The sequence below is a fragment of the Podarcis melisellensis genome, assembly GCF_964234715.1.
Source record: "Podarcis melisellensis genome assembly, chromosome: 5".
Classification (NCBI taxonomy): Eukaryota; Metazoa; Chordata; class Lepidosauria; order Squamata; family Lacertidae; genus Podarcis; species Podarcis melisellensis.
Window position 1 is genome coordinate 51,645,737 of NC_138537.1, and position 27,997 is coordinate 51,673,733.

The following is a 27,997-nucleotide window of genomic DNA, read 5'->3' on the forward strand; positions in this document are numbered from 1 at the left end:
TCGCAGCTGCAACAGGGACCAAGTGCACGGCAGCAAGCGATGGTTTTGCTGCTTTCTTCCCGGACCTCCAAGCCAGGCGCTTGCCAAAGTCTGGCAGAGCCGCCTGAGCAGAGCATCCTCCGGGAGCTCCTTGCAAGCGGGGAGCATTTGGTCCAAGGCAGCGGCGAGGTGACGCGGGGAGTAAAAGCGGGGGCTGGGAGAGACGCCTGAGTCGAGTTGGGTGCCTGCTTGGAACAAGCAGCGCCCCAGAGGAGTCTGTTGGGAGCGATAAGGATCTGGCGTGACGTCAGAGAGGAGTCTGGTAAGTGGAGCTGCCCAGAGGCGCTGGGAGCTCTTTCGAGTTCTGCTGGAGAGGACGAGGCGGCGTTTCGCTGAGGCGGAGGGCAGCAGGCAAGCAGCGGCGAGCTCGGGGGACCGCGGCTGGGGAAGCCTCGCCCGCCCAGGAGGGTAAGCGAAGCCCCTGGCGCGCGGGGAGGGAATTTAGGCGGGAAAGGGGAGCAGGCGAGAGAAAAGGCGGGAAAAAAGTGAGGGCGAGCGGCGCGCCCAGAGGGAGAGGCGTGGGGTGGGTCTCACGTGGAGAAGTGAGGGGGGCGGGCAGGAAAAAGGGGTCACGAATGCGAGGTATACTTGGGAGGGAAACGTCGAGATTTAGGCCTTGCAAAGCAGGGGTGGGGGGAAGCTGTGCCCATGGCTGGACTGGAACACCCATCTCCCTCGACATTTATTTATTCATTGCGTTTATATCCCACCTTTTTCTCCGAGGAGCTCAAGGTGGCGCACGCGGTTCTCTTCCTCCTTCAATCCCCACAACAACCCTGTGAGGCAGGGACTGATCCAGGTTCACTTTGTAACCATTAAGCCACACATGCTGGATGGGGGTGGCTGATGGGTTTTGGAGTCCAATAGCATCTGTAGGGCTGCAGCTGCCCCACCCCTGCTGTGTGGGATACTGAGATGGAGCAGGGAAAGTATCTAGTTGGGCAATGGAGGTGACAAAATACTCAAATAAGCATTGAAAAAAGGGCAATAGAAGTGGTCTAGAAGCATTAATCCCAGTAACCTTGCTTGCTGTGGCTGGCTCAAAAATTGATGCTGGCCCCTGTGGGTTATTAGCTTTGTAAATTGGCTGCTGTTTCTTGAAGGCCTTAAAGTAAGGGTGTTTCTGCACTAAGGTCAGACCTGAAATTGGGTGAGAGTGCTTCTAAGCATGCACAAAGAACATTTGGCTCACTGCTGGACTTTCAACGCATCTAGGTTTAGGAAGCTGCTTGTAAGTTAGAGAGAGTGGCTTCCAAGCTGGTTTAATTGTTGACAGGTTTATTTCAGCACTTTGTAGGAGAGGACAGTGGAGGAAAACAGGGAGCACAAAGGTAGTGCTCCGAAAGTGCACGCCGAGTTCACTTTATGTGTCTTGTTGTGTAACACAGGCTGTTTTTTTGGGACAGTGCCAAATATACATTCAGATTCCATTCTGATGAATGGAGATTTCAGTCATCTACTGTGCTCCCACTACATGGCTGGTTCAAAACTAAGGCTTTCTTAGTTAGCAGGACACACAGTAAATCCATGTAATGAACCTCTACCCAAATGCAATTGCAGAAAAACAGCAACCAGTCTCTGGTGCAAAAACTGCTTTGTCAGTCAGAAGGGAGTGTAATTGTTGGTCAGCGAGAGTGTATAGTGGGGTTTACATGCATTTGGAAGTTCGCACAATAATACGCCTTTGTGTTAATAGCATCCTTACTTTGAGTCCTTTGTGTGAAGGACACTTCTCCAACCTGTTGAATCAGACATGATTGTTGAACTACAATTTGCCCTGTTTGCAGGTTAGAAAACAGGAGAGACATATTTTTTCTGAGAGGGGAATTTGAGGGATAGATCAAGGTGGTGCAGGAGTCTCGCTTTGAGGCAGATTTGCCCCTTCCCCATTGTGATGAGTATCTTGTCCTCACAGCCCAAGTTGCGGCAGTAATGTAGGGATCCCCGGTCTGGAGTTTCAACTAGGGTTTTGAGAAGTCAAATGTTAGTAATCCATTATTCCTGTCTGATATCCTGTTTGTTTATGGCCAAACTAGATTAAGGAGTGAAGAATTAGAATGTGAGCATTTTCTATTATGGGAATTGGAACAAAACATAATTCAGAGAGATGTGTTCAGTCCTCTTTGAATGTAGATTTTCTTTTAAAAATGTATATATTTGTAGCATTTGGAGTTCTAGATGTTTATGATTTGAAAGCTAAGCAGAAGATACATACTCACTGGATACTGCTGACCATTCATAGTGCTTTGAGAATATTCTAAATGAAGCTGAAGTGCTTGATGTTCTTTGCCTTGGGAAATATGTGTAGAGGGATTAATTAATACAGAAGTGGAAATGAAACCTGCTGGCTAGAGATATCTTCCATTTATACCAGTTCAGTTAATGCTCATACTGTATTTGAATGCATCTTTATTGCCCTTATTTTAATATGTTTGGGTGCTGGTGCACTTCATTGCTAGTTCTATCTCCACCCTTCCCCACAACTCTTTTAAATCCTACATAATTGGACTTGGCACAGTTTATTTTTTGGTAGTCAGTTTTATGAAAAGGGCAAGTGGCTTTTGTATAGTAAATTAGAATGGTAATGCTGAAACCAATGATGAGAGCTTAGCTGGAATTATCATTTGTTTTCATAGTGATCACAGGAAAACATTGATTTACAGTACTTGGCTATTATAAGTAGGTCCCAAATGCAGAAGCGGCCTCATTGACCCCTCCCTATTATGCCCAGGAATGGAAGAGAAGCAAACATCTCTTACATTTCTGGTGACAGATTGGAAATCATGTTCTTCCTTAAGAAGGTTGCCTTGAAAACAAAAGTGGATGAGGCATTTTAATTTTGGATTTGTATTAAAATATTATTTTTTATGTTTGTAGTATAAGCCATTACTCAAGGGAAACTAAACCATGGCTTGGAGTGAATTCGGTGTCCTCAGCTGGCTCAGAGAGAGTCGGCAATCCCGGAAACTAATCTTGTTGATTGTCTTCATTGCTCTGCTCTTGGACAACATGTTGCTTACTGTAGTTGGTATGTAGTTTTTTATTCTTTCCTCTTGTTTTTTTTAACAACCATTAAAGGAGGCTAAAATGCTACAATTGCTATGAAACTGCAATTGATTTCTTTATAAACATAGCTAGCCATTTGTTAGGACATATCGCTTAACCATTTCCAGTTACAATTATAATAGTATTGCTTCTGTGGATATCTGCAGGAACCGTCAAATAATGCTTTGAATAATAAAAAAAAATTCATAAGACAAAAATAGCAATGTAATTATTTTTTTTAAAAATCTACAGTACTTTCCTTTGTGGTTTCACAAACCAAAATGACAGTGAGGATAGGACTTGAGATGCATGTTTCCTTTTGATAGGCTCTTTTTCATCTTTGAGCTTATGAGACTATTTAGCTTTGCAAAGCTACAGCATTTAGTCATCATAGATTATGAATATGGCCACAGATGGAATAAACTTGCACCACTGCTTGTATTTAATAAGAATTGGCCAGAGAAGTAAACACGACACCCATATTAATGCAGGTCATTATTTGACTTCAGCAAGGTATGATCAATACCAATATACTGTTAGGTTGGCATTCAACCTAGTTTTACTCAGAGTAGACTTACTAACATTACTAAACCCATAGTGAAATCTTCTTAAGCTGCCCTGCTCTTGTTTTTGCTGGTCAGCTTGTAGGGCCAAGTTTGAAGCAAGTGGTTACTATCGCGGAATAACACAAGTTTCCTGATTACTCTGGGTTGTATGTGTATGCCATTACCGAGATGTTATCTTGTGTAATTAGGCGTCAAAAGGCGGGGAGGAATGCATCCACAGTGCTGTAAAGTGAGGAACCTGAGAAAGCAACATAAGAACATGATGCTTGCTGCAGTACATTGCTACCAAGATAAACCATTGTTTATCTTGCTGTCTGAATGTAGCCAATGAAAAGGCATGAAAAATTTCTTTCCATGGCATTGAATACTCACTCAGTAGTGGACAGCATGGTGGGTAAGTTGCTTCTGCTTGCTGGGAGGGACTAGGTTCCAGGATGCTCCTTGGCAGAATAAAGGCTCTGTTTAAATATAGACCCAAGTGTTTTAATTGTTGTTGCAACCAGTTAATAAAGTGCTTAATCAGAAATTATGTGCTGCAGATTGCTTTATACTTGTCCTTTAAGTTGGCCTCTTTTCTCAGTTTAAATCCACCATGCTCTATACACGATTTCTTCAGCATTTCAAAGTATCGTGGAAGCCCATTTTACAAATTCCTTATTGCTGTGCAGTCTAGGTTTACCAAAATAAACTGAAATCCATAAATTATAGAGCTGATGCTCTTCTGTCTTGTATCTCCCCCACTATAACACACACAAACACACATGAAACCTTGAGTGTCAACCTGGATTTAATTCTGCTACCAAGTTATGTGTGTGATTGATGTTAAGGAGATTTGCTTTTAAAAAATAATAATCTGACATCTATGGGGTTTCCCCCTAACTATAAACCTAGCTTTGCCTTCATTATTCAGACCGCCACTTCAACATAGTGAAATAATTTGGAATGGGACTGGCTTCAAAAATGGACTTTCCAAATGTTGATAACATTTGAAGTTGATTATCATATCTTCATTTTCCTGTCTCAGTTGTCTAGATTTCCTAGCTGTTCCAGTTTATACTCCTGCCTTCTGGGTGCTTTGCATCTTCCCCCTCTCCCTGCTTGAAAGCACCATGTAACTGTTTGGGTAGTTATTTGAATAGCACCTTTTTATGGCGGTTTGTGCTCTAACAGGAGCAATACAATGTGTCTGAGTGACACTCTGAAGTGTTTATTTTCCTGTGTGTTTGATGTTATATTCTTGCCAGAGTTGCTATTTTGTTCTGAAATTGAAAAACACCCTTTTGCAAATTTGTTGCTGTATCACTTGGCCTTTCACATCTCGACAGAAAGGTTTCCTAAATAAATATAATTGTTGCCACAGTAAATCGATCCAGACATCTGCAAGTCTTGATGCACGTAAATGACTGTTGATTTTGTCACTCATATTTCCTGATAAAACATACTGCCTCACCTGCTTCTACTATTTTTAGTTCTCGTTTCCTTCCTTTCAATACAGTTAGGATGTAATTAGGATTTTAAATCGCATGCAGAAGTTTAATCTTACCTTTCAGAGTTTAGCTTTATCCTTCCTGCATTATATAAAAGGAACAAGGTACTAGTGGTGGTAAAGCCAATGTTATATGGGATTCTCCAGCTTTTTTATTGTCAGGAGCATGAGATCATGTAGGAGGCAGGGCCATGGCAAGTTGCTTCTCTGCCTCTTTGGTTACACTTTAAGTCTCTTTGAAATCAATAAAAAATAGCTGTGACTTAGCTCCCAATGAAATCAGTGGGACTTAATTGCAAGTGCTGCATTTTAGTCTGTATATATCCTTTATTCTTTAACGTTCAAGCTTTGTGTAAAATAGTTTGAAGAATAAATAAACTTAATAATAAAACAAAGAACAATGAAAATAAAGAACTCTGGTAAAAGGCCTGCAGAAGAGGAATATAATGTTCCTTATAAAAGATACTGAATGAAACTTGTACTATGAGTACACAATGCTCTCTAGATGTTTACTACAACTGGCAGGTGCTGATGGGAATTGTAAATAAAACAATTCTTAGCCTATTGGAACAATTATTGTGATGTGTTGAAGACAATAGCAGTTAGGTGACTTTCAGTATAAACATCTCTTGTTTATATTTTATTCCCCTACTCTTGTAATATTAGTGCTTCTTTTGCATCAACAAATGAAATATATATGAGACACAGAAGGACAATTCTTTTATGAAAGGGAAGTGTGTGCATTGCATGCATCACTTTCATTCTTGATTTTAAATGATTGGAAGTTTGTTTTGTAATTCATATCAAAAATACCACTTGAGTCTGTGGGGTATAGAGGTTAAAACTGTTGATTTGTGTTAGAACTAAAAATCAGTTTAGGCATGGCTTCCACTCACAATTTTCCAGCTGTTTGTGCATTCCCAAGCCCTATCCATTTAGAAATGGATTTGAGCATAATCCCACTTCTCTTTTCATCAAAACTTACCCCACTGTTATTTTGCAATAATGATGCTTATTTATATGTCACTGTTTCAAATTATACTCAAATCACAACAGTAAATAAAGAATAAATGTGTTCCATAAAAAGCAACAGATATATTAAATACATCTTTCAAAGTATATTATACCCACATTATCAAACCAACAAAGAAATTCATCTTAATTACAGTATTATTATTAGCTACATATTTGCACTAAGGTGTCTCAAAGCAATTTACATAATAAAAAGTGAAATACTAAATTTTCCTATTCATATGAAAAACATTTAAATCTGTTTCATCAACTATATGGGTCTTTCCCTTCTCCCTTGACCTGTCCTCTCATACATTTAGTACCTAATAGCTGGATTACTGGTTGCTGGTGCTCAAGTCTATCCAGAAGCCCTTCCCCCACAATATTTGATAAATTGGCACTCTCTATTTGCCAAACATTGGAAATTTTTTCGGGAACTTTATAGTTTAGTTTCCTTGCATTTTAGAGAAATGAACTTTGCATTGAAAATGGATGCCATGCAGAACTTTGTTGAGCCTTGTTGCAAATTCTCCTGACCGTATGGAAAAGAGTAGGGGAGAGAGGTTGAATTTCCATTGTTTTAGAAAGTAGCGGCACCTATGTTTCCCCCAAAGATGGAGGTAAGATAGGAAGGTGCCTAAGGTGTCAGTGTTTCAGTTTGCATGAGAACTTCCTGCACATATTTTGTAAGGATCACAGCTTATGATTCAGTTATAACTTATGTCCTCTTCCATGATTTCTGGCAATAAGTACTGTATAACATGAAAGCTTACATAATCTCCTTGTAGTTTGATCCAGCAAAGTTATAACATTTATATGTGTTTTGATAGTGGTATTTGTATATTTCCTTATATAATATTTGTTCTGTTTGCTTTTTCAGTGCCAATTATTCCCAGTTACTTGTACAGCATTACACACCAAAAAAATGCAACTGAAATCCAAACTATTAGGCCGGAGACATCTACATCAAGCCTGAATAGTTTTCAAAGTATCTTCTCCTATTATGACAACTCCACAATGATTACTGGAAATCATTCTGAAGGGACAAGACCAGGAGATTTTTATCACGCTTGGACAGAGCAAATGGTGGCAAATATGACTAAGGCATCACCATCCTCTGACTGCCCCAAGGAAGACAAAGACCTGCTAAATGAAAATGTCCAAGTTGGTTTGTTGTTTGCTTCCAAAGCAACCGTGCAGCTGCTTACTAACCCTTTTATAGGGCCAATGACAAATAGGTATGCTCTATCTCTTACGCACTAAAGTGGCATTTAATACTGATCTGCCAGTTTATATACCAGCATTTCTGAGAGAGGTTTGCCTTTTCCCTTTAATCATTTGCATTATGTGTATGTTTTCGTTGATTGCTCACATTAATGGATTGCTCCTACTAAAATATATATCTGAATAGTAAATCTCCTCTAAGCCTGCAATATTTTTTAAATAACAGGGGCTTCTGTTGGTTACGTTAAATAATTTTAACATCTCCTTCCTTCTGTATTCTTTGAATAGCACTTGTTTATGAAGGCTTTTGTAGAAAGAATGAACCTCTTTTATACCAGGATAAATACCAGCATGTGTGAAGTAGAAATGCGTAACAGTGGTTGTTATACTTGTAAATTTTTTGAATATTTATTTTTGTCTTCAGAACTTTTCAGGGTTATTTCATACAACCACAAAATATGAAATTGTAAGATTGAAGAGCTTCTGAAGGTTTTGGATTTTTACATCTCAGAATAATATATATAATCTAAATCTAAATCTAAATCATGATGATGTTTGTAACCTATCCATCCGACTGGGTTGCACTGGCCACTCTGAGCAGTTTCCAGCATATTCCAAAATGCAATAAAACAGTATCTCATACAAACAGGCCACCATCTTGCTTGGTTAATTAAAAACTAGTTGGAAGTCTGGGAGTGAGGCACCAAGACCCCCAATTTCAGCAGGTGCCAATGTCCTCAGCCCAGGGGAATTTGTATCACAGGTCACAGGCTGGTCAACTCAGTAGCAGAAATTGGTTGCAGGCTGTGCAGCTATCTATTCTGCTAAGGCCAATTGTGTTGCCACAGTAAGTTACTTTATGGATTCAGAGGCAATATGCATGCTTGAGTGAGGAAAGCAGGTTTTATTAAAGCACAAAAAGCATATAACTGAAGAATGCACACTTACCGTAATGGATCACAGTTTAAACAGACTAAATAAGGCATATTACTGATAGCTAAGCAGAGCTAAAAATCTATAATAGTGTATCTCATGCCCTTTCTGCTGCTGGGGAAATCCTTGCACTCACAGAACATTCTCCATGTTGGATTCCACCCAGTGTCACAATCCTATGTTTCTGTTTTTTTTTTTATAAAATTTTTTATTAAGATTTTTAACAGATACATATTTAACAAACAGAATAGGTTTCATAACATCCTTTCATTCTATTGCGGACTCCCTCACGTCTCCCGCTTCCACTTTCATCATTAAAAACGAATTTTTCCAAGCAAATTATCATCTTGTTTATGCTCTTAAATGCAATATTTAGGTTAAACTCCAATAAAAAATTATAATTTAATGGTAGACAGTTATTTCTACTCTGGCTTCCTTGTTAGGATTCAACCAAATTACAGTACTTTTGTAAATAAGTCTTAAATTTCTTCCAGTCTTCTTCGACCCTCTCCTCTCCCAGGTCGCGGATTCTGCCAGTCATCTCAGCCAGTTGCATATAGTCCATCAGCTGCATCTGCCATTCTTCCAGTGTGGGTAGATCTTGGGTTTTCCAGCTCTTAGCAATAAGTATCCTTGCCGCCGTTGTAGCGTACATAAAAAATGTTCTGTCCTTCTTTAACACGTTCTGGCCGACCATGCCCAGAAGGAAGGCCTCTGGTTTCTTGGTGAAGGTATACTTAAATACCTTTTTTAACTCATTGTATATCATTTCCCAAAAGGCCTTCACTTTAGGGCAGGTCCACCAGAGGTGAAAAAATGTTCCTTCATTTTCCTTACATTTCCAACATTTGTTATCAGACGAATGGTATATTTTAGCCAATTTCACTGGGGTCATGTACCATCTATATATCATTTTCATTACATTTTCCTTCAGAGCATTACATGCTGTGAAGTTCAGCCCGGTGGTCCATAACCTTTCCCAGTCCTCAAACATAATGTTGTGCCCAATATCCTGGGCCCACTTTATCATAGCCGATTTAACCAATTCGTCTTGTGTGTTCCATTTCAGCAGCAAGTTATACATTTTTGAAAGTACCTTAGTCTTAGGTTCTAGCAGTTCTGTCTCCAGTTTCGATTTCTCCACCTGGAATCCTAACTTTTTATCAATCTTAAACACTTCCTTAATCTGAGCATAGTGTAACCAGTCTCGCACTTTATCTTTCATTTTCTCTAAACTCTGCAGTTTCCAATTGTCTCCATCCCTTTCTAGTATTTCCCAATATTTTGGCCAATTGGCCTCCATATTGGGTCTTTTTCGGGCCTTAGCCTCCAAAGGTGACAGCCACCTCGGTGTTTTGTTTTCTAATAAGTCTTTGTATCTTGTCCAGACATTAAATATTGCTTTTCTGACAATATGGTTCTTAAAGACCTTGTTGATCTTAACCTTGTCGTACCATAAATATGCATGCCATCCAAATGCATTGTTAAAACCTTCCAAATCCAGCACATCCGTGTCCTCCAGAAGTAGCCAGTCTTTTAGCCAGCAGAAAGCTGCGGCTTCATAGTACAACTTTAAGTCTGGCAGGGCAAAGCCCCCTCTTTCTTTTGCGTCCGTTAATATCTTAAACTTAATTCTGGGCTTTTTGCCCTGCCAGACAAATTTGGAGATATCTTTCTGCCACTTCCGGAAGCACTCCGTTTTATCTACAATCTGCAATGTCTGAAACAAAAATAACATTTTTGGCAATACATTCATCTTAATAGCAGCTATTCGACCTAACAATGAAAGTTTCAATTTTGACCAGCTATCCAAGTCTCTCTTAATTTCAGACCAACATTTTTCATAATTATCTTTAAACAGACTCAAATTCTTTGCTGTTATGTTTACCCCTAGGTATTTAACTTTCTTAACCACAGTTAACTCTGTCTCTCTCTGAAACCGTTCCGACTCAATATCTGTCAAGTTTTTTCCCAACACCTTGGTTTTTTGCTTATTTAGTTTAAATCCCGCCACCCGACCAAAATCTTGAATTAGTTGTAATACTCTTTTCGTACTAGATTCTGGCTCCTGTAATGTCAGAACTAAGTCATCTGCAAACGCTTTAAGTTTGTATTGTTTCGCTCCGACCTGTATCCCTTCCACCAACCTGTCCCCTCTAATCATGTTCAAGAGCACCTCCAGGACCGAAATAAATAATAACGGGGAAATCGGGCAGCCTTGTCGTGTTCCTTTTTCAATTTTAAACTCTTCTGTAACCACATTGTTAACTATCAGTTTAGCCTTTTGTTCTGAATATATTGCATCAATCCCATTCTCAAACCCCCGGCCCACTCCCATTTCTTTTAAATTCCCTTTCATAAACTTCCAGGATATGTTATCAAAGGCCTTCTCCGCGTCTATAAAAATTAAAACAGCTTTAGTATTTATGTCTGTTTGTAAAAGCTCCAATATATCTATAATGTTCCTTGTATTGGCAGACATATGTCTACCTGGGAGAAAGCCTGCCTGGTCTTTATGAATTACTTTGTTTAAAACCCTCTTGAATCTACTTGCCAAAACGTCTGCAAATATTTTATAATCCACATTTAAAAGGGAGATGGGACGGTAGTTCTTAAGCTGTGTCTTTTCAATTTCCGATTTTGGTATCAATGTGATGAAAGCTTCTTTCCACGATTCTGGCGCCTTCTTCCCCTCTAAAATTTCATTGCTGACCTCCATCAGTGGTTGTATCAAATAGTCTTTCAATGACTTATAGTACTTGGAGGTCAGCCCATCTGGTCCTGGTGATTTGCCCTGTTTCATGTTTCTGAACATCAAAGTCAAAAGCACAAAAAATAGGGGTAGAAGCAAAAGCTAACAACAATATTGTGATCCACTCCCACAGAGTGCTTAGCAACTGCTCCACCTACTGATTATGGTGGCATTTGCTGGTGATACATCCACATTAGCCATGCATGAAAGACACCAATAAACAAAGAGCAATGAGTGGAATTCCAGGATGATGTTCCACTCACACATACTATCACACACAATGCACAATCATGTTATGAAGAAAAGGCCATAACATGTCTGTCAGAGCTTCAGTTGGCCCATTAATTAGGAGATCTGTATGTAATACCTTTATGGAACCATCATCTTCCTTTCCCAAGAAGGATTCAAGTCCTGATGCAATACCAAGGATCCCCACAAAGACAGCATGAAGAACATTGCATACATCACATTTGTATTGGTACCCATGTGAAATTGTCCCGAAACAGAGAACACTAAAGATCGGGGATGAAAAGAACTATCAATCTGCCCTACTCCACTTTTCTTTTTGTTTTTTATACACACTACATTTAAGCACATTCAAAGTGCATTCTTATCCTCAAATAATTCTGGGCACTGTTGTTTAAGTTGGTGGAAATGTAACTCATGGGGTCAGCTTCAATGCCCAGAATTATTTGATTGAAAATGTACTTTGAATGTGCTTCCCTGCTATAGTGGGTACACAACTTTAGTCTGGCAGCCAGATCCACAGAACATGTGGGGTTTGCTCATCATATGTATGCATGTTCTTCCATGTTGTGAAACTGTCCAGACTGCTGATGATTGCAAATGGAAAAGGGCACATGGCTCTTGCACCATTTAATAGTTGTTTAGAAGATACAATTTCATCAGGTGTTGCTTGAATGACAAGCTGTGCCTGCCTCTACTCAACTTCCCTCTTCTACACAACTATTAAAGGTGAAGAAGTCCTATCTTCTCTTTCACCTGGCTACTCTATGTGCAGACAGAACTCTTGGAACATTGAATTTGTGTTTAATTTTTATAATACTATTCTACTTTTTAAATGTAGAAGAGATTTCAAAATATTAAGCTGTTTAGAAGTGCTTTTAAGTAAATATGATGCAAGTGAAACAGGTTGTTAGTGTTTCTGCAGATGGAAAATGTGTGATAGGTAAAGGTAAAGGGACCCCTGACTGTTAGGTCCAGTCGTGGACAACTCTGGGGTTGTGGCGCTCATCTCGCTTTACTGGCCAAGGGAGCCAGCATACAGCTTCCGGGTCATGTGGCCAGCATGATTAAGCCGCTTCTGGAAAACCAGAGCAGTGCACAGAAACGGCGTTTACCTTCCTGCCGGAGCAGTACCTATTTATCTACTTGCACTTTGACATGCTTTTGAACTGCTAGGTTGACAGGAGCAGGGACTGAATAACGAGAGCTTACCCCGTTGCGGTGATTCAAACCGCCAACCTTCTGATCGGCAAGCCCTAGGCTCTGTGGTTTAGACCATAGCGCCACCCGCATATGATAGGTGTATCACAGATAGAGTTTTGGAACAATGTGATATCTGAGCTGCAAAGCTGGCTTTCACTTATAGACCACTTGGAGGATTGTATCGTGTAACAGCTGTGCAGCTAACTGTGCACAAATAATAGAACTGTGCTATTACCATGTGCTAATACCATGTGGTATTATACTTTTTCCACATTATTTCATTGCAAGAAAATAAATCTATAAATGGTTTAACGTTTAAACCATTCTTTTTAATGTACATTCTCATTACCAGTCAGTTCTGTGATACTGGATCCATCTTTTCACACAGTCTTGGCAATTTATACATACATTGCTAGTCACTGCCTGCTTTCTATCAGCCTAACAATGCACACTTTTCTGGAGATCAGTACTTTCTTTTAGCTGGAGACATACCTTTTTAAACATTTTGGATTCTGAGCTGCTCCACTTTTGCCCCTCCTGAACGACAAACTAAGCATTGTATCAGAGCATTATGAAGAGAAATGTGCTGATGCAAAGCCTCCAATCTACCAGAATAATTGGTGGCTTAGAGTGGAAGTAGCCATTACCCAAAGCAGATGCTGCCAAGAAATTAACCAAGCCAGTGTGGTGCACTGGTTAATGTGTTGGACTAGGACTTGGGAGATCACCGTTCATATCCTAGCTCAGCCATAAAGCTTATTGGGTGACCTTAGTCCTGTCATAGGGTTGTTGTGAGGATGAAAGGTACATCATATAGAGCATCTTAGAGGAAAGTTGGGATATAAATTTAATATAATAGATAAAATGAAATCTTAACATAATTTTCTGCCTCTTGCTCCACAATATATGACAGTTGTGGTTGGCATGGTGGGGCAGAGATACTTACCTGATCTAGAAGGTAACTTGCTGCTGCTTGCCAGGCAAGGTTGGCACAGTGCAAATGCACCAGCAGAGTCAATTTGGTGCTCCTGCTGGTGCATTTGTACTGCAACGCCCTTCTCAGTGCCTTATCCCACCCCGCCTCTCCTAGTAAGCAGTGGTGACTTGCCTCTACCCCTTGACACTATCTGCTAGAAATGTGTTGATAACTGCCCTGTTGATAACTAGTGGCATTTAGGACTTAGTGAATGGTCCAATAGCACCTGATGCTTTAGTATTTGTTTAGTTAAATAGTAAGGCCCAATGGAGAGACCACAGAGAGGCCCATGTAACTGAATTTTCTAAAGCAGCTTTCTAGTGAAATAAGTCTTTTAAAGTATGTTAAGATGCAGGAAAGCATAAACAGCAAGCCAAAATATTGTGTTGGTTTTGTTTTCCAGAATAGGCTATCAGATTCCCATGTTTGCTGGCTTCTGCATCATGTTTGTCTCAACAATTAGTAAGTGCATTTCCTCCCCTGCCCATGTCACCAAAAATTATTATATTATATTATATTGGAGATGGAGGGGTGGACGGATAGGAAATACACAAATGGGGAGACTAGTTTAAAGCATGCATGAGTGTACTGAGGAACTTCCCTGCTTATATTGTTCCATAACAGTATAGTATGGACATGATCATTCCTTGCTTCAATTTGGGTGGTGTTGCTTGGTGCCTAAAATATTTGCTTTTCTTGTCCAGTCCAAAATGTTGAATCAGCAGCACTATTTACAACCTAACACAGTCAGTGGGAAGGGAAGGCTGGCATTTCCACTTTGCCCGCCTTCCTTTGCTAGTTTACAAGCAGCCGCAGAATAATTAAAGAGGAAACTCTATGCTCTTCTGCTCATCCATCTGAATGTTTCCTTGTGCTGTATCCATGTTCTTATGGAGGTTTGACGTTAGCTTGGCTCTTCCTGTGCTATTTTCAGCAAAGCACTTCTGCCAGCAAGTGTGAACTGTATCTGGTTTGGGACACTTCCTGTGGTTTTTTTTATGGTAAATGCATTGTGAAATGCCTTTACAAGATCCTGGATCAATCTAGTTCAGTTTAATACAGTTGTGTCGGTGTTTTCTGTCTCTTCCACAGTGTTTGCCTTTTCAGAAAGCTATAAGTTACTATTTATAGCAAGATCTCTTCAAGGAGTCGGATCTTCTTGTTCTTCTGTAGCTGGTAGGTATTCATATGCACTTCATGATATAGATTGGTGGTTGCTAGATCTGTCATTTTGAGCAATCAACATATTCTTGACTCTGTCGTTTTAGCTAAGTATTTCTTTAGTTAAAATAATTTTTACTTTCATTTACTTCCTCTATTTAATCAGATAAATTTTGTCCATCTAGCTTTTTGCTGTTTACAGATAAGCTTAAATGGTCTAATGACCCCATTATTGTTGCTTTTTAAAATAATTATTGCATAATTTTCTTTTGCTTTAAAAGTTTTAAAATTCAGTTTTATAGGTCAGATGATATTAATATATTCTGTGTGAGGTAGGATACATTTTGCTGCAGGTCTTCTTGGCTCTTGGGATTCCTTTTCCTTCTCATTTGGGTGTTCTATTCTCAACAAGCTTGCTAAAACAAAAAAAAATTCCTTCCAGTAGCACCTTAAAGACCAACTAAGTTAGTTCTTGGTATGAGCTTTCATGTGCATGCACACTTCTTCAGATGTGTGCATGCACACGAAAGCTCATACCAAGAACTAACTTAGTTGGTCTTTAAGGTGCTACTGGAAGGATTTTGTTTTGTTTTGACTATGGCAGATCAACACGGCTACCTATCTGTAACTGAAGCTTGCTAAGTTTAGCTTTTTTTGTGAACAAATGAAGCATGTTCTTGTGCTTCATATGTACCTTGCTATTCATATCACTGTGTGATTTCCTGTCTGATTTTCACACTGAGAAAAATCATCAGTACTGACTTGTCCTTTTTCGTTTACTGCTTATGCAGGTATGGGTATGCTGGCCAGTGTGTATACTGATGACGAAGAAAGAGGCAATGCAATGGGGATTGCCTTGGGAGGCATGGCTATGGGGGTATTAGGTTAGTATGAGGAAATTCATTGAAAAAGAATGTGTGGTCCGTCCCCCCCAAGTTCTATCTCTTTCATACACTGATGCCTTTATGTACCTACACTGCAATAATTGCATGATTTAAAATGTTCTAATCAACAGCGGCTAATGGGGGTGGTGTTGGTGGAGGAGGCAGTCCCCATCCCAGCAGGGGTAGTGCTGCTGCCATCAGGACACCACTGCCTTTGCCTTCTCTGCTGTTTCTAGTAAATTAGTATGAGTTTCCATATTGGTACAGATTGGAGAAGATATACCTGAGGCGCTGTGTAATCTTAATTATTTCTGCTGTATATCATTTAATTGAGTCATTTGCTTCAGGATTGTTCCTTTCTGCTAAGTGTCAAATATTTCAGTTATTAATATACAGGTATCTCTTTGCCCTCCCTCTGTTTCATAAAGTCATTTTAGTGACATAGCTAAAATATGCTAGAACAAGATCTGCTTGTTCAGTGCCACTTCCCCTCTCTCCTCTTCTGTGCCCCTGGAGGAGGGTTGTGTGAACTCCCAGAACAGGTTTGGTGGAGGGCGATGGAATACAGTTGTATCTTGGTGATTGAACGCCCTGGAACTTGGACATTTTGGCTCTCGAACGATCAAAATGCTGAAGTGACTGTTCCAGTTTTCAAATGTTCTTTTGGAAGCCAAATGTACGACAGGGCTTCCACGGCTTCTGATTGGTTGCAGGAGCTTCCTGCAGCCAATCAGAAGCCACGCTTTGGAAGTCGAACGGACTTCCGGAATGGATTCCATTCGACTTCCAAGGTACAACTGTAGTCCTGTTGCATGAGTGGACCTCATTCATTGTGTACATACCCCACTTAGAACTACAGTATGTTGAATTCCACCCTAAGAAATGTGTAAATGACTTTTTTTTTTGTAGTGGGACCACCTTTTGGAAGTGTAATGTATGAATTTGTTGGGAAGACAGCACCTTTCCTGGTGTTAGCAGCATTGGCTCTTTTAGATGGTGGTAAGTAAAATTCCCATATCTATGACATGACCAATAGCTTTGAATTGTGACATTGTCACCTACTTTTATTTTTGAAAAATACTCCAACATTATGATTTCTTTTCCTGCAGCAATACAATTGCTAATTCTGCAACCATCCAGGATACAACCAGAAGTAAGTAGTTCAACAATTGTTTTTTTTTAATGCTTGTATTACACTTTCCCTAAAACTGAGGTTATTTATCTGTTGATAGAGTCAGAAAGGAGCATCGCTGCTGACACTCTTGAGGGATCCATACATCATAATTGCTGCAGGTATTTGCAGTTATTGCACACTTGCATTTATTTGTTGTGGTCATTTCTGATCTGTATTTGGTAGTCTGTGGGAAGGATAACTTAGTCCAACTAAGGAAGGATCACTTGAGCTGCACGCACCAGCATGCAGCTTGTGCACATTATGGTTAAAACTATAATGTGAACAAACAGCCAGTGTTGTTTTCAGGTATTTAGTTGTGATAGAAGGACAAATCTACTACCTTGTGCTCATAGACATGAGTTTTTCAGGTGGAGATTATAGTGGAAAGATTACATTAGACATAACATTTTATCTTTGTAAGAACAGCACTGAACTATTGCTTCTTGCCCTCAGGATCACAGCACTAGTGAGACCACAATATTGTTTTAGGGATTCTTCATACAGAGTCTAATGCAACTTGGCATATTTGAACAAAGAATGACAGCAGTGGTCATTTTTTTGCTGAACTGTGTTACAAGAGGAGAGCCTTTACTAGGAGAAATAATTTATCCGTGATTTAAAACAAATTAGACTTGAATTTTAAAGATAACAAGCTCCTTTAGCTGTAAATGGCTGCAGCATGAGTCTGTTGTATTTTTTAATTGTGATCGAAAGGGTATAAACATGTTTTGAAGGTACATTCAGCACTGAATGTGCTGTTCGACAAAGTGGAGTGGCAGTTTGTAGATTCAGGGCTTCTTTACATAAGACAAACATCCTAGATTTCCAGGTAGGAAAAATTGCATGAACATAGTGTGTGCATGATGATTCCACACTGCCTGCTTTGTCACATGTACATATTGTAATCCATAATGATGGGGCATTAGTATGATATATTGCTATGGCAAAATAAACCTATGTGCGTTTTGTTGCACACGGCATAGTACATCAAGAATATATCAAATAGTCCAAAGTTGAAATTCAGATATGTATTGACAAATGCTGTTTAGCCCATGTCCCTTACATGGAATATCACATTTTCTTTTGAATATATTAGTTGCACTCAATATATTGGGACATTGTCCTGTTAAACATTTGATTAGCTGGGATCTGGCATCCTGTTAAATTAGTGGTGACCATTTCATCACAGGCTAAGCAGCAGAGAGTAAGGCAGCCCACATGTATGCATCATCATATATATAGAATTAGTGTGATCTTTGTCAGCTTTTTATCATGAAGAATAATCCTTAATTAAGATTAATTTGGGTGTGTACTTACAGTACTGACAATGGAGTCCTATTCATGTTTTCTGTGGAAGTAAGTCCTCCTGTCTTGAATATGGTTTACTCCCTAGTAAGTATGTTTAGGACTGCATCCTGAATCTGCTTAGGTTTTGCACGCATGCAAGTTCATAATATACCATATAGGGAATGTCATCCACAAGTATATGCACATGTACCAAAGTGTGCATTTGAATCCACTCTTAGTTCTCATTAGCTTTATCTCTCCAGGCAACAATTCTATTTTATTACAAATGATCAATTCGCTGGAGCCTGTCTTTGCATGCAGGGGAAGTCCTTAACTGCTAGATGTATCACTCTGCTTTCCTTTGGACCACATTAGTGAGGCTGAGAGGGGGGTATTGTCATCTGGGCAGCCCAGGACCTCCATACACACTGCCCAGACTTGCACCTTGGGAAGGTCACTTCGGTCTGACTTCACCCCTGGAGGTGCACTCCATTGTCTCTTGAGACAAATGGATGCCAACAAGTGATCGACGCTTCAGTTCTCATAGGGATGAAAGGGACAAAAGGCAATTCAACTAAATGTTCTGGTGGATGGATTAATGTTAGCACAATGAGACTTTCCCCCCTTATCAACCTCAAATCTGCCCCAGAGAGTTGGTGGGATCCCAATAACAGATTTAGGAGATGCATGAGGGGGAGCATGTTCCATTGCAAATGAGCTGACAAAAAATTCACATTAGTACTACATTGAATACAACTGAAAGTCTTCGGTGTTCTTCTTTTATTCTGCTTCAAGTACCTGAGGAATAGGTTTTTAACAAATCTGTGTCCAACAAAGTAAACTGTTTCTGAACAAAATTAGAAGTATATTTTCAGATTAATTGTTTTGTTACAACCGGAGCATGTGAACCAGGTGCAATCTCCTATTGATAACTGTGTTGCTCCTACTAGAGTTCACTTTCACAGTATCATCACATACTGAAATATTTTGTCTTTCTATTCTGAAATGCAATGAAAATAGGGAAATCTTTTGGGTGGTTTTATTTTTTTGGGGGGGATAACGGGACTATATATGAAATTACAGATTAAATGACTTTCCTCCCACACTAGTAATTTAGAAGTAATCAGTGTTGTATTATTTGACAAGCAAGTCTTCAAAAGACGTTTTGTTTCTGTAAGTGTTGCTTTTTCGAGCTGTTGATTGGAATTTAAGTGAAACAATTCCAGCAATTTGTTTCCATCTCTTTTCAAGGATCAATATGTTTTTCAAATATGGCAATTGCTATGCTGGAACCAGCTTTGCCCATCTGGATGATGGAGACAATGTGTTCGAGAAAATGGCAACTCGGTAAAGTGTTTTCTTTCATTTATTGTATTTCTGATCCTGAGAATGTTTGTGATTGCCATCTCAGATCATATGACAAATGGTTACATTTTTTAAAAAATGTGTCTCTAGACAATTGAGTGAATACTGTAGATTGCTGGTATGCCATTATATAGTTTATATTGCACATAATCAAGGGACACTTTGGTACCTATTTATTGGGGAGGCAATGGAAGACAGGAGTGCCTGGCATGCTCTGGTCCATGGGGTCATGAAGAGTCGGGCATGACTAAACGACTAAACAACAACAACATCCTGATTTCAATGAGAGGTTATATGATGCTGTCATTGAGCATTCATTTTGGTTGGTTTGTTATGCATTGTTGCATCAAGCAATTGTTAACCTACACAAATATCTGTGTGTCTTTCTCCCTTCTTTTCCCCAAGTAACTCCTTTACATTCCACCTGTTTTTCAGCACAGCCCACCCCTGGTTGTGTCAGCTTTCTGTGTGCACTGAGCATGTTCATTCTTCATTGGGCTGGTTTATTCCCCTTCCCTACTTTAGTGTTTGTTCCAAAGTTTTTTTTGGGTGTTTTTTTGTACTTCTGTAGATCTCTAGATATCCTGTTCTTGTGCATGAGTGATATGGTTTTGGCTACAGAAAGATGAACCGCTGAAGTCTTTTGAGTTTGGTGTTGGTATATATGGTATTTTACATTTATCATAACCCAAGTTCAGTATAGGAAAAGAGAAGATGCGTGATCAAAGTTATTACATATGTATCCTGTCTTTTCTCCAAGAAGCTCAGGGCAATGTGTTGGGAGTTTTACCCATTTCATCCTTATAAGTAACCTGCTGTTTTCTGGGGGTGAGGAAGGAGAGGGGCTGAGCCTCACTGCCATTACATGATGACATGGGACCTCATTGCTGTCCCACGTCCAGGCTGTCAGATGTTTGCCTGCCTTCTGCCCCCTCCCCTTCACTCTGGCTGGCATGAGCAGCAGGGCTGCAGATGCAATTTGTCCCCTCTGTTTGAATAAATTCTGCCCCGTCCAGGTCTGGATTGCAATACTCTTAATCTTAATTCATCTCCTTTTAACACAGTTTATTATTGTGTTTAATTTGGAAGCTACCTTTCTTTTGTTTTATACACACACACACCACTTCACTTATGCACAGATACTGGTGTCCAATAGCAAGTATTATTTTTTAAATATAACAATGGTCTAAATTTGATGGATAATCTTGCTAGATCAAACAAAAGGCTTGAAACAAACCGGATATTAATTTTTTTTTGGTTCAGGCTGAAGACCTTCATTAGATATGTTCTAATCAAAACTGCTGTGTCTGAACTTATTGCTTTTCCCAATGCTTCACAGAAACCAGTGTTGATAAGATAACCCGTTCATATTTTTCAGGCGTTGCTTTTATTCCTGCCAGTGTCTCTTATCTGATTGGAACTAATATTTTTGGGGTCCTTGCACACAAAATGGGACGGTATGCTGAATTTAAACATTATCTAATTCCTTAACACAGTTGTACAGTATTTTCTATTCTTTCAGTGTTCCTTCAGGTAGCTGCATTATGAGAAACAAACTGCAGCTTTCATGATAAATAAATTAACCTGCTGCTTTATTTTAAAGTTAATATTTTAGTAGTAATTGTAGTAGAAATGCTGAAGTAAAACACATGTTTAGTGCCTACGTTTCTTGGTGTCTAAAATATAATGTTTCTTCTTTCATAGGTGGCTTTGTGCTCTAATTGGGATGGTAATAGTGGGAATAAGCATTTTGTGTGTGAGTAAAAGTTGATACTTTGAAGAGCAAATTCTGTTATTTCTATAATTTCTATAATTTACTGATGGTTCTATCCTTTTGGTGTGGGTATTTGTAGATGTAAATTGGGGGAGGGTATTTGGGATTCAGTGATGACACTAACTTTCTTCAATCTTAATTTGAATGTAATCCCCTGAAGGGTGCTATAGCATTCATACTTTTTTGGTTTCATGCATGAGAATATGGAGAAGAGAGCTGCGGGAAGATTCTATTATATTTGTTTTTTTAACCGGGCTGTCTTTATTTTGTGGTTGAACACAGTCTCCTCATTTACAGCAGCGTCACTATGGCTGATTAGCTTCTTTTAACTTGACCTAAACTGTTATGGGTTATTAGATGTTTCATGTTTAATGCTAGTAGGGAGCAATCATATGCTGCTTGGGAGGACAGCTGAAGGGCCCTAATGAACTGTGGACCTCTGTGGGTGGGTGGAATGAATGGTGTGGCATGATGTCCCTGGTGTGGCAGGAAAAAGCTGCCAGTGGTAGGGCCAGGATCAGGACACGTTTGGGGAGTGCCAGGTGAGGCTGTGAATCTTCATGATCCAATTCCCTCGTTTCCCCAAAATCTCACTTTTAAAAGGCTCGAGCTGGAGCTGGCATAGTTAATTCCCTTCCATTGCCCATAATATGAACAGTGCAAGAAAAGGATACCCTGGCCACTGCACCCTTCTCCTTGCACCCTGCCCTTTGATCGCTGTATGTCAGAACTTACTGACTACAGAGCATAATATTAATAACATTTTTTTATTTATGCCCCACCCATCTGGCTGGGTTTCCCCAGCCACTTTGGACGGCTTACAGAATCTATAAAACATAATAAAGCATCAAACATTAAAAACTTCCCTATACAGGGCTGCCTTCAGGTGTCTTCTAAAAGTTGTATAGTTCTGTTATCTCCTTGACACCTGAAGGGAGGGTGCCACTAACGAGAAGGCCCTCTACCTGGTTCCCTGTAACTTTGCTTCTCGCAGTGAGGGAACCAGCAGAAGACCCTTCAGTGTCTGGGCTGAGCGACGGGGGTGGAGATGCTCCTTCGGGTATACTGGACCGAAGCCATTTAGGGCTTTAAAAGTTAGCTCCAACATTTTGAATTGTGCTCGAAAACGCACTGGGAGCCAATGAAGATCCTTTAGAACCGGTGTTATATGGTCCTGGTGGCTACTCCCAGTCACCAGTCTAGCTGCCGCATTCTGGATTAGTTGTAATTTCTGAGTCACCTTCAAAGGTGTCACCATGTAGAGCACATTGCAGAGCACATTGCAGTAGTCCAAGTGGGAGATAACCAGAGCATGCACTACTCTGGCAAGACAGTCTGTGGGTAAGTAGGGTCTCAGCCAGTGTATGAGGAGGAGCTGGTAGACAGCTGCCCTGGATATAAGATCGTGATTAGGGATCCCCTCAGTATTTGAAGACTTAGTGAGCTACTGGCATGTGAAGAGTTTTCATGAGGGTAAGCAGGAGAAATTGCAAATATAATTGTTCAGTGAAAGCAGTACAATAAACATTAGCAGAAATCTAATAGATCAGAAAGCTAATAGATCAGATTAAAGCTAATAGATCAGATGAAAGAAACACTCACCAGTAATTAAATGAAGGTCATATGATACAATCTAGTAAGCAGCTTGATGTTTGATTTTGAATGCTTGCTTTTCTTTTTTCAGGTGCCACTTGCTAGAAATATATATGGACTCATAGCACCAAATTTTGGGGTTGGTTTTGCCATTGGTAAGGAAAACACAAAATACTTGTTTCTGTTTTTTGATGTATTCTATTTTTTTGTGAGTCGCTCAGAGAATGTATGTTATTGAGTGGCATATACTGTACAAATACTAAGTAAATGAAACTGTAGCTGGGAATTTGATTTAGTGGTTGAAAGTATGACTTCAAAGTTATATACAGGATCACATTTGAATGTTATCTTAATAGGCATGGGCATAGCCAATGGGGGCGGGGGGGGCAGCTGCCCCCCTAGATCAAGTAAAACAATAGAAATAACTAACCAATCACATTGGTTCTGCTCCCCAACAAAGACCTCCCCTCCCCCACAAAAATCCTGGCTCCACCCATGCTAATAGGGTTAAAAACAATCTGCACTTTAATATATTTGTTAATAGATAGGACTCGGTTTAGATTTCTCTAGATGGGGTGAATGTCCACCTGTGTGATAACTGGGGAGGAGTAGTCCTGCCAGGTGTGCATTCATGTTATCGCATTTCAAGTAAGGGCTGGTGCATATGCACCAGGCTAGTGACTGATAGGAAAAGGGAAGGAAGGGGAAAGTGCTAAGTTAACTTATGGGGATTGCCTCCCATGCTCTGCTGTGTTCTAGATTTTAATGATTATGTTGCAGCATGTCACTCTAAACAGTAAGGCCCGTAAGTAGACTTTCATGTGTGGCTTTGCTTACCAAACTCCGTATGGATGGATATGCTTAAAAAATCAAGGGAAGCTCTCTAGACTGTGGATGTGTTGATCCTTTCTGAATTAGGCCTGCTTATTTGCATTTCCTAAGAGATGGTTGCTTTTGGGGGGATGGTGGCTCTGAATCCAGAACCCTTCCCAGCTTCCACTGCTAATGGGTGATCAGCACTGCCGCTCACAGCAGTGGGTGTGGGCCACAGCTACAGGTGAATAATTCTGGCTTGGGCTTTAGCTTCTGGGGGTGGGGTCAGAAAACTTAAAATTCTTTGTAATTTATATGACATAAATTTTTAATTTTTAAAATGTAAATTTCCTACTGTTCCTTTCCTTTCAAAGAGCAATTTATGTATTGCCTGAAATGCAACAGGTGAACAGATTCAAGTTTAAGTAATTCAACCAGGTATATTAGCAATCTCATCTTATTTCAAGCAAGTGTGTTTAAACTGTGCTGAGAATAGTAAAGTCACGTAAGTGTCTTTATTATACAGTACAGGAGTTGACAGGTGATGAAATAATTTGATATTTAGAAATTTAGCTTCTTTTGAAGGTCTTAAAAGTTCTCTGAATATCATTTTTTTCCAATTCTGGAGAAAAGGGTCAGAGGGCTGTGAAAGATTATAATTGTATAAGGTTTTGTGAAGAGGGTGGTTTTGCATTTGCTGGAAGATCTTGTGTTTAGGACAACGGCACTATCTTAAAATGAAAAAACCCTTCATACATTCAAAGATGGTATAAGGAAAATTGAACACAACATATTGGTCATAAAAATGAGCAATTGTCTCACTATTATCTGTTTTTTCATATATTCATGCTTTAAAATAAGTTTTCTAAACTTATTTCTCCCTATCTTATAACCAGGGATGGTGGATTCTTCGATGATGCCTATTATGGGTTACCTTGTTGATCTGCGCCATGTTTCAGTCTATGGAAGTGTCTATGCAATTGCAGATGTTGCATTTTGTATGGGATTTGCTTTAGGTAAGAGCTGAATTTGCTTCTTGAAATGCATCTAACAGTACCAAAAGGATATTACAAAGGCCTTGGAGCAAATGCTGGCAATGCCAGCTGCCTGGTAGGCTGCAACAATAGTGGGGTTTGCTGCATAGAATATGCAGGTGATAAGGCTGTAGAAGAAGGTAAGAAATATCCCTTTCCCATTGGCACTATTAGCTGTATCACACAGTCATGCTGTTCAGTCTCTACACTATTGGGGTAAATATCTACCCAAGTCTCTGTTAGGACAAGGCAATTGCATTGAAAACTCCATCAGCTAGACTGTCTTCTGAACTGAACAATGATAGTGTTCTGCTTACATACAGAGATAACAGCTTTTTACAGGGATGACAAAGTTGTCACAACCTGGTCAGTAAGGAACAGCAAGAAACTAGCTAGGCTGAAGTCAAAACCCCTGACATTCCATTCATCTACATTCATTTTCTCTCCCGCCTTCACACTTACTTTCTGTTTACTCTCCAAGAGAGATGTGGCCTTAAGATCTTAGCTGGCCCAGGCCTGTTATAGGCCCAGGCCCTTGCAGACTTCAGACCCATACATTCTGCTTCCACAGATTACAGAAAAAGAGAGGACTCATGAACTGGTATTAATTTGTGGCTCCTGGTGGTGGTGGGGAGAATAGAGGGAAGGCAGAATGCCTTCCATTTCTGTAATTATGGGAACTGTTGTCAAGCCTCTTGCTTGGTAATGAAACAAAAGCACTGAACTAGTGGGTAGCTTTAAAATCCATGTTGAATTTGTACTATTTTCACTGGCTTTAAAAGGCATTTTAAAAATGAATAATTTTCCAACACACAGGTTTTCAAGCATACCAAATGTTTTTTAATTCTGCTCATACAGTATATTATGTTAGGACTTATTTTTTTTCTTGTTCACAGATTCTTTTAGGCTAGTTCTTGTTTTTCTTATGTATGTACCCTAAGACTTTTTCTTTTATTTATTTTTTTAAATGTGTTTCCCAAAGGTCCATCTGCTGGTGGTGCCATTGCAAAGGCAATTGGATTCCCATGGCTCATGACCATTATAGGAATCGTTGACATCCTCTTCGCTCCTCTGTGTTTGTTTTTGCGCAGCCCTCCTGCCAAGGAAGAAAAAATTGTAAGCACAAACTTTTTCTTGCTTTGTTGTATTTCAATTCTGATATATTTTAGTACATAAGCAAATAGAGAAATGGACTATTTTGTAATGTTCCATTAGCTGAAATCAGTATTTTGTATTGAGTGGGGTAACTTGGTTTGCACAAGACAAAAAAAAAATTACAAGGCTGGCTTATCTTTGGAAACCAGCAGTAACAAAGTTACTATATTTTGGGTGAAGTTTGAATTAACAGTGCATGTTAGACATCTGGTTTTCTTTGATGTGTGAGGCTTTGCCACATTGATGCTGGAATTCAAGTAACTGTGAAGAGTTCACATGGAAGGGTATTTGAGATGACTAACACCTTCTCTGAACCCTCATGCTAACAAATTGTGTCAAAACCCTGAGGCAACTTCAGGAACAGTGGAATGTCTTGAGAACCTTCAGGCATCTGATTTCAGTGTGAGAGCCCTCAGGATTGCTGCAGTGCATGCACAGAAGCTAGGAGATACTTGGTCCCAGTTCTAAGCCATCTGTTGCTGAAAGCAATAAAATGCTTAACAGATATACTAATGCACAGCTTTGTTCTTTTGCAGGCAATACTTATGGACCATAACTGTCACTATAAAACCAAAATGTATACGCAGAACAACATCCAGTCACATCCAATAGGCGATAATGAAGAAGAATCAGAAAGTGATGAGTAATTTCTGAAAGCCATATCAAGTAGTTTAATGTATACAAGTGTTTCCTGTGGAACATCTCATCAAGACGTTTTAGTTGTACTGTACTTTTAATGGTAAAATAGTAAACAAGAAAAAGCCAAAGGTAGCTTTATTTATTGCCCTTTATTATGAAGCAGATTACCTACTGCCTTATAAAAGGAGAAGGGAAGCTTTTATAGGAGTTTGCTACAGTGTCAAGAATTTGTGCATTTCACATTATGCACTATATTTTTGATTAAATTAGTAGTGTAAATCTAAATCCAGATCTATGCCTTTCAAATGTCCATTCATTAACACTTTGCTTATTCCACCATTTTCTCTATTTGACTGATCAGCAGCAGAGAGTGCCTGAAACTAACAATGATAAATTATCTGATTGGACACTACATAAAAAAATGAAAATGTTGCATTTGTTAAATAGCTTTCCTTGAAGCCATGAAATAGAATATGTAATTCCCCTCATTATATGCATTTCCCCATTATTCCTAGAGGAAAAAATCATTGAAAAATAAAATATGGAAATTGTGAAGGATACATTTAATTGAACTCCTTATTATCAGATAGTAGGCACTAAAACAAAAATGGCTGTATATTTTGCTTGCCAACACATTTGTGCAACTTAGGTGGAAAAAATCTATCTGTATAGAAATACTGATTCACACTGCATTATATGATTTAAATTTCAGACAAGTGTTACTAGGTGCACACCATAAATTAAATCCAAATTGTGTCAGACACTTACAGATGCATAATACTCGCAGATGGACAATCCTTCCCATATAACACAAGAGAAGACAGTTTAGACAAATATATGACACTAGAAGCAAGACTGGTCGATGTCTGAACAGTTTCACCTAGTCGATTTGAAACTTCTCAACAATTTGGATGAAATTGTTTTTTCTTTCTTTATTTCTTAAAGCTTTATTTTGATTTTTAATTAAGAGAGTTGCAAGACACAAATGTCTCCTGGGGGACCTGTGTGTCTGCCCAAATAATATAAACCTAAGAGCTATCAATTAGGTAGTAAAATTTTCACTCTTGGCTGGCCCTCGGGCATGAGGAGACTACAGAACCACAGCCTTAGAAAGTATTCCTGCTCTGGGCAGAGTAACATGCAGCAAGGGGATTTGGAGAGACGAGGACTGTGTAGATTGCTATATGGGAGGAATGTAATACCCCTGCCTCTTCTAATTGGTAGGCAACTCAGCAGTCCATTGAGCCCTACAACAGTGTTGTCCTTCATTTGGACCTGAGCTCATGAAAGGATGTGTGGTGTCCTTAGTTGTGAAAATAGAATTCCAACAAATGATAGACCATGTATCAATATCAAATATTTAGTGTCATGTACTTGTCATGCTGTTTGTAAAACATGATCTCTGTGCCTTCTTTCATTTATCAACAGATGGTTTGTGTCTTAAAGCAGACACTTTGTTTACATATTTTTGTAAGTGTATATATTGGTCAAAATTAGAGATGCTGTAGATTAATTATTGTTGTTAATTATGCAGAAAAGTAACAACTTGGAATGTTATCATTTCTTGGAAAACCCCCAAAATAAATGGTGGACAATTTGATGTTGTTTTTCTACAAGTGATGTACAGATTAGTAGAA

General features: G+C 39.3%; 1 protein-coding gene across 6 annotated transcripts; it reads left to right on the forward strand.

Moving 5' to 3' along the window:
* The first annotated feature begins 224 nt into the window (after nt 1-224).
* Nucleotides 225-27,957, forward strand: SLC18A2 (solute carrier family 18 member A2). Of its 6 annotated transcripts, none has more exons than XM_081912784.1 (16): nt 225-301; nt 2,917-3,067; nt 7,028-7,385; nt 13,885-13,943; nt 14,574-14,657; nt 15,434-15,526; nt 16,436-16,525; nt 16,636-16,679; nt 16,759-16,819; nt 19,239-19,334; nt 20,731-20,809; nt 21,057-21,108; nt 22,811-22,874; nt 24,429-24,548; nt 25,549-25,682; nt 26,258-27,957. In XM_081912784.1, the coding sequence occupies exons 2-16, from the start codon at nt 2,947-2,949 to the stop codon at nt 26,366-26,368; spliced, it is 1,566 nt and encodes a 521-aa protein (XP_081768910.1). In that variant the 5' UTR covers nt 225-301; nt 2,917-2,946; the 3' UTR covers nt 26,369-27,957. The 6 variants fall into 6 exon arrangements, with proteins under 6 accessions (XP_081768910.1, XP_081768911.1, XP_081768906.1 ...); XM_081912780.1 differs by lacking the exon at nt 225-301 and adding an exon at nt 317-447; XM_081912781.1 differs by lacking the exon at nt 225-301 and adding an exon at nt 511-562.
* The last annotated feature ends 40 nt before the right edge of the window (nt 27,958-27,997 follow it).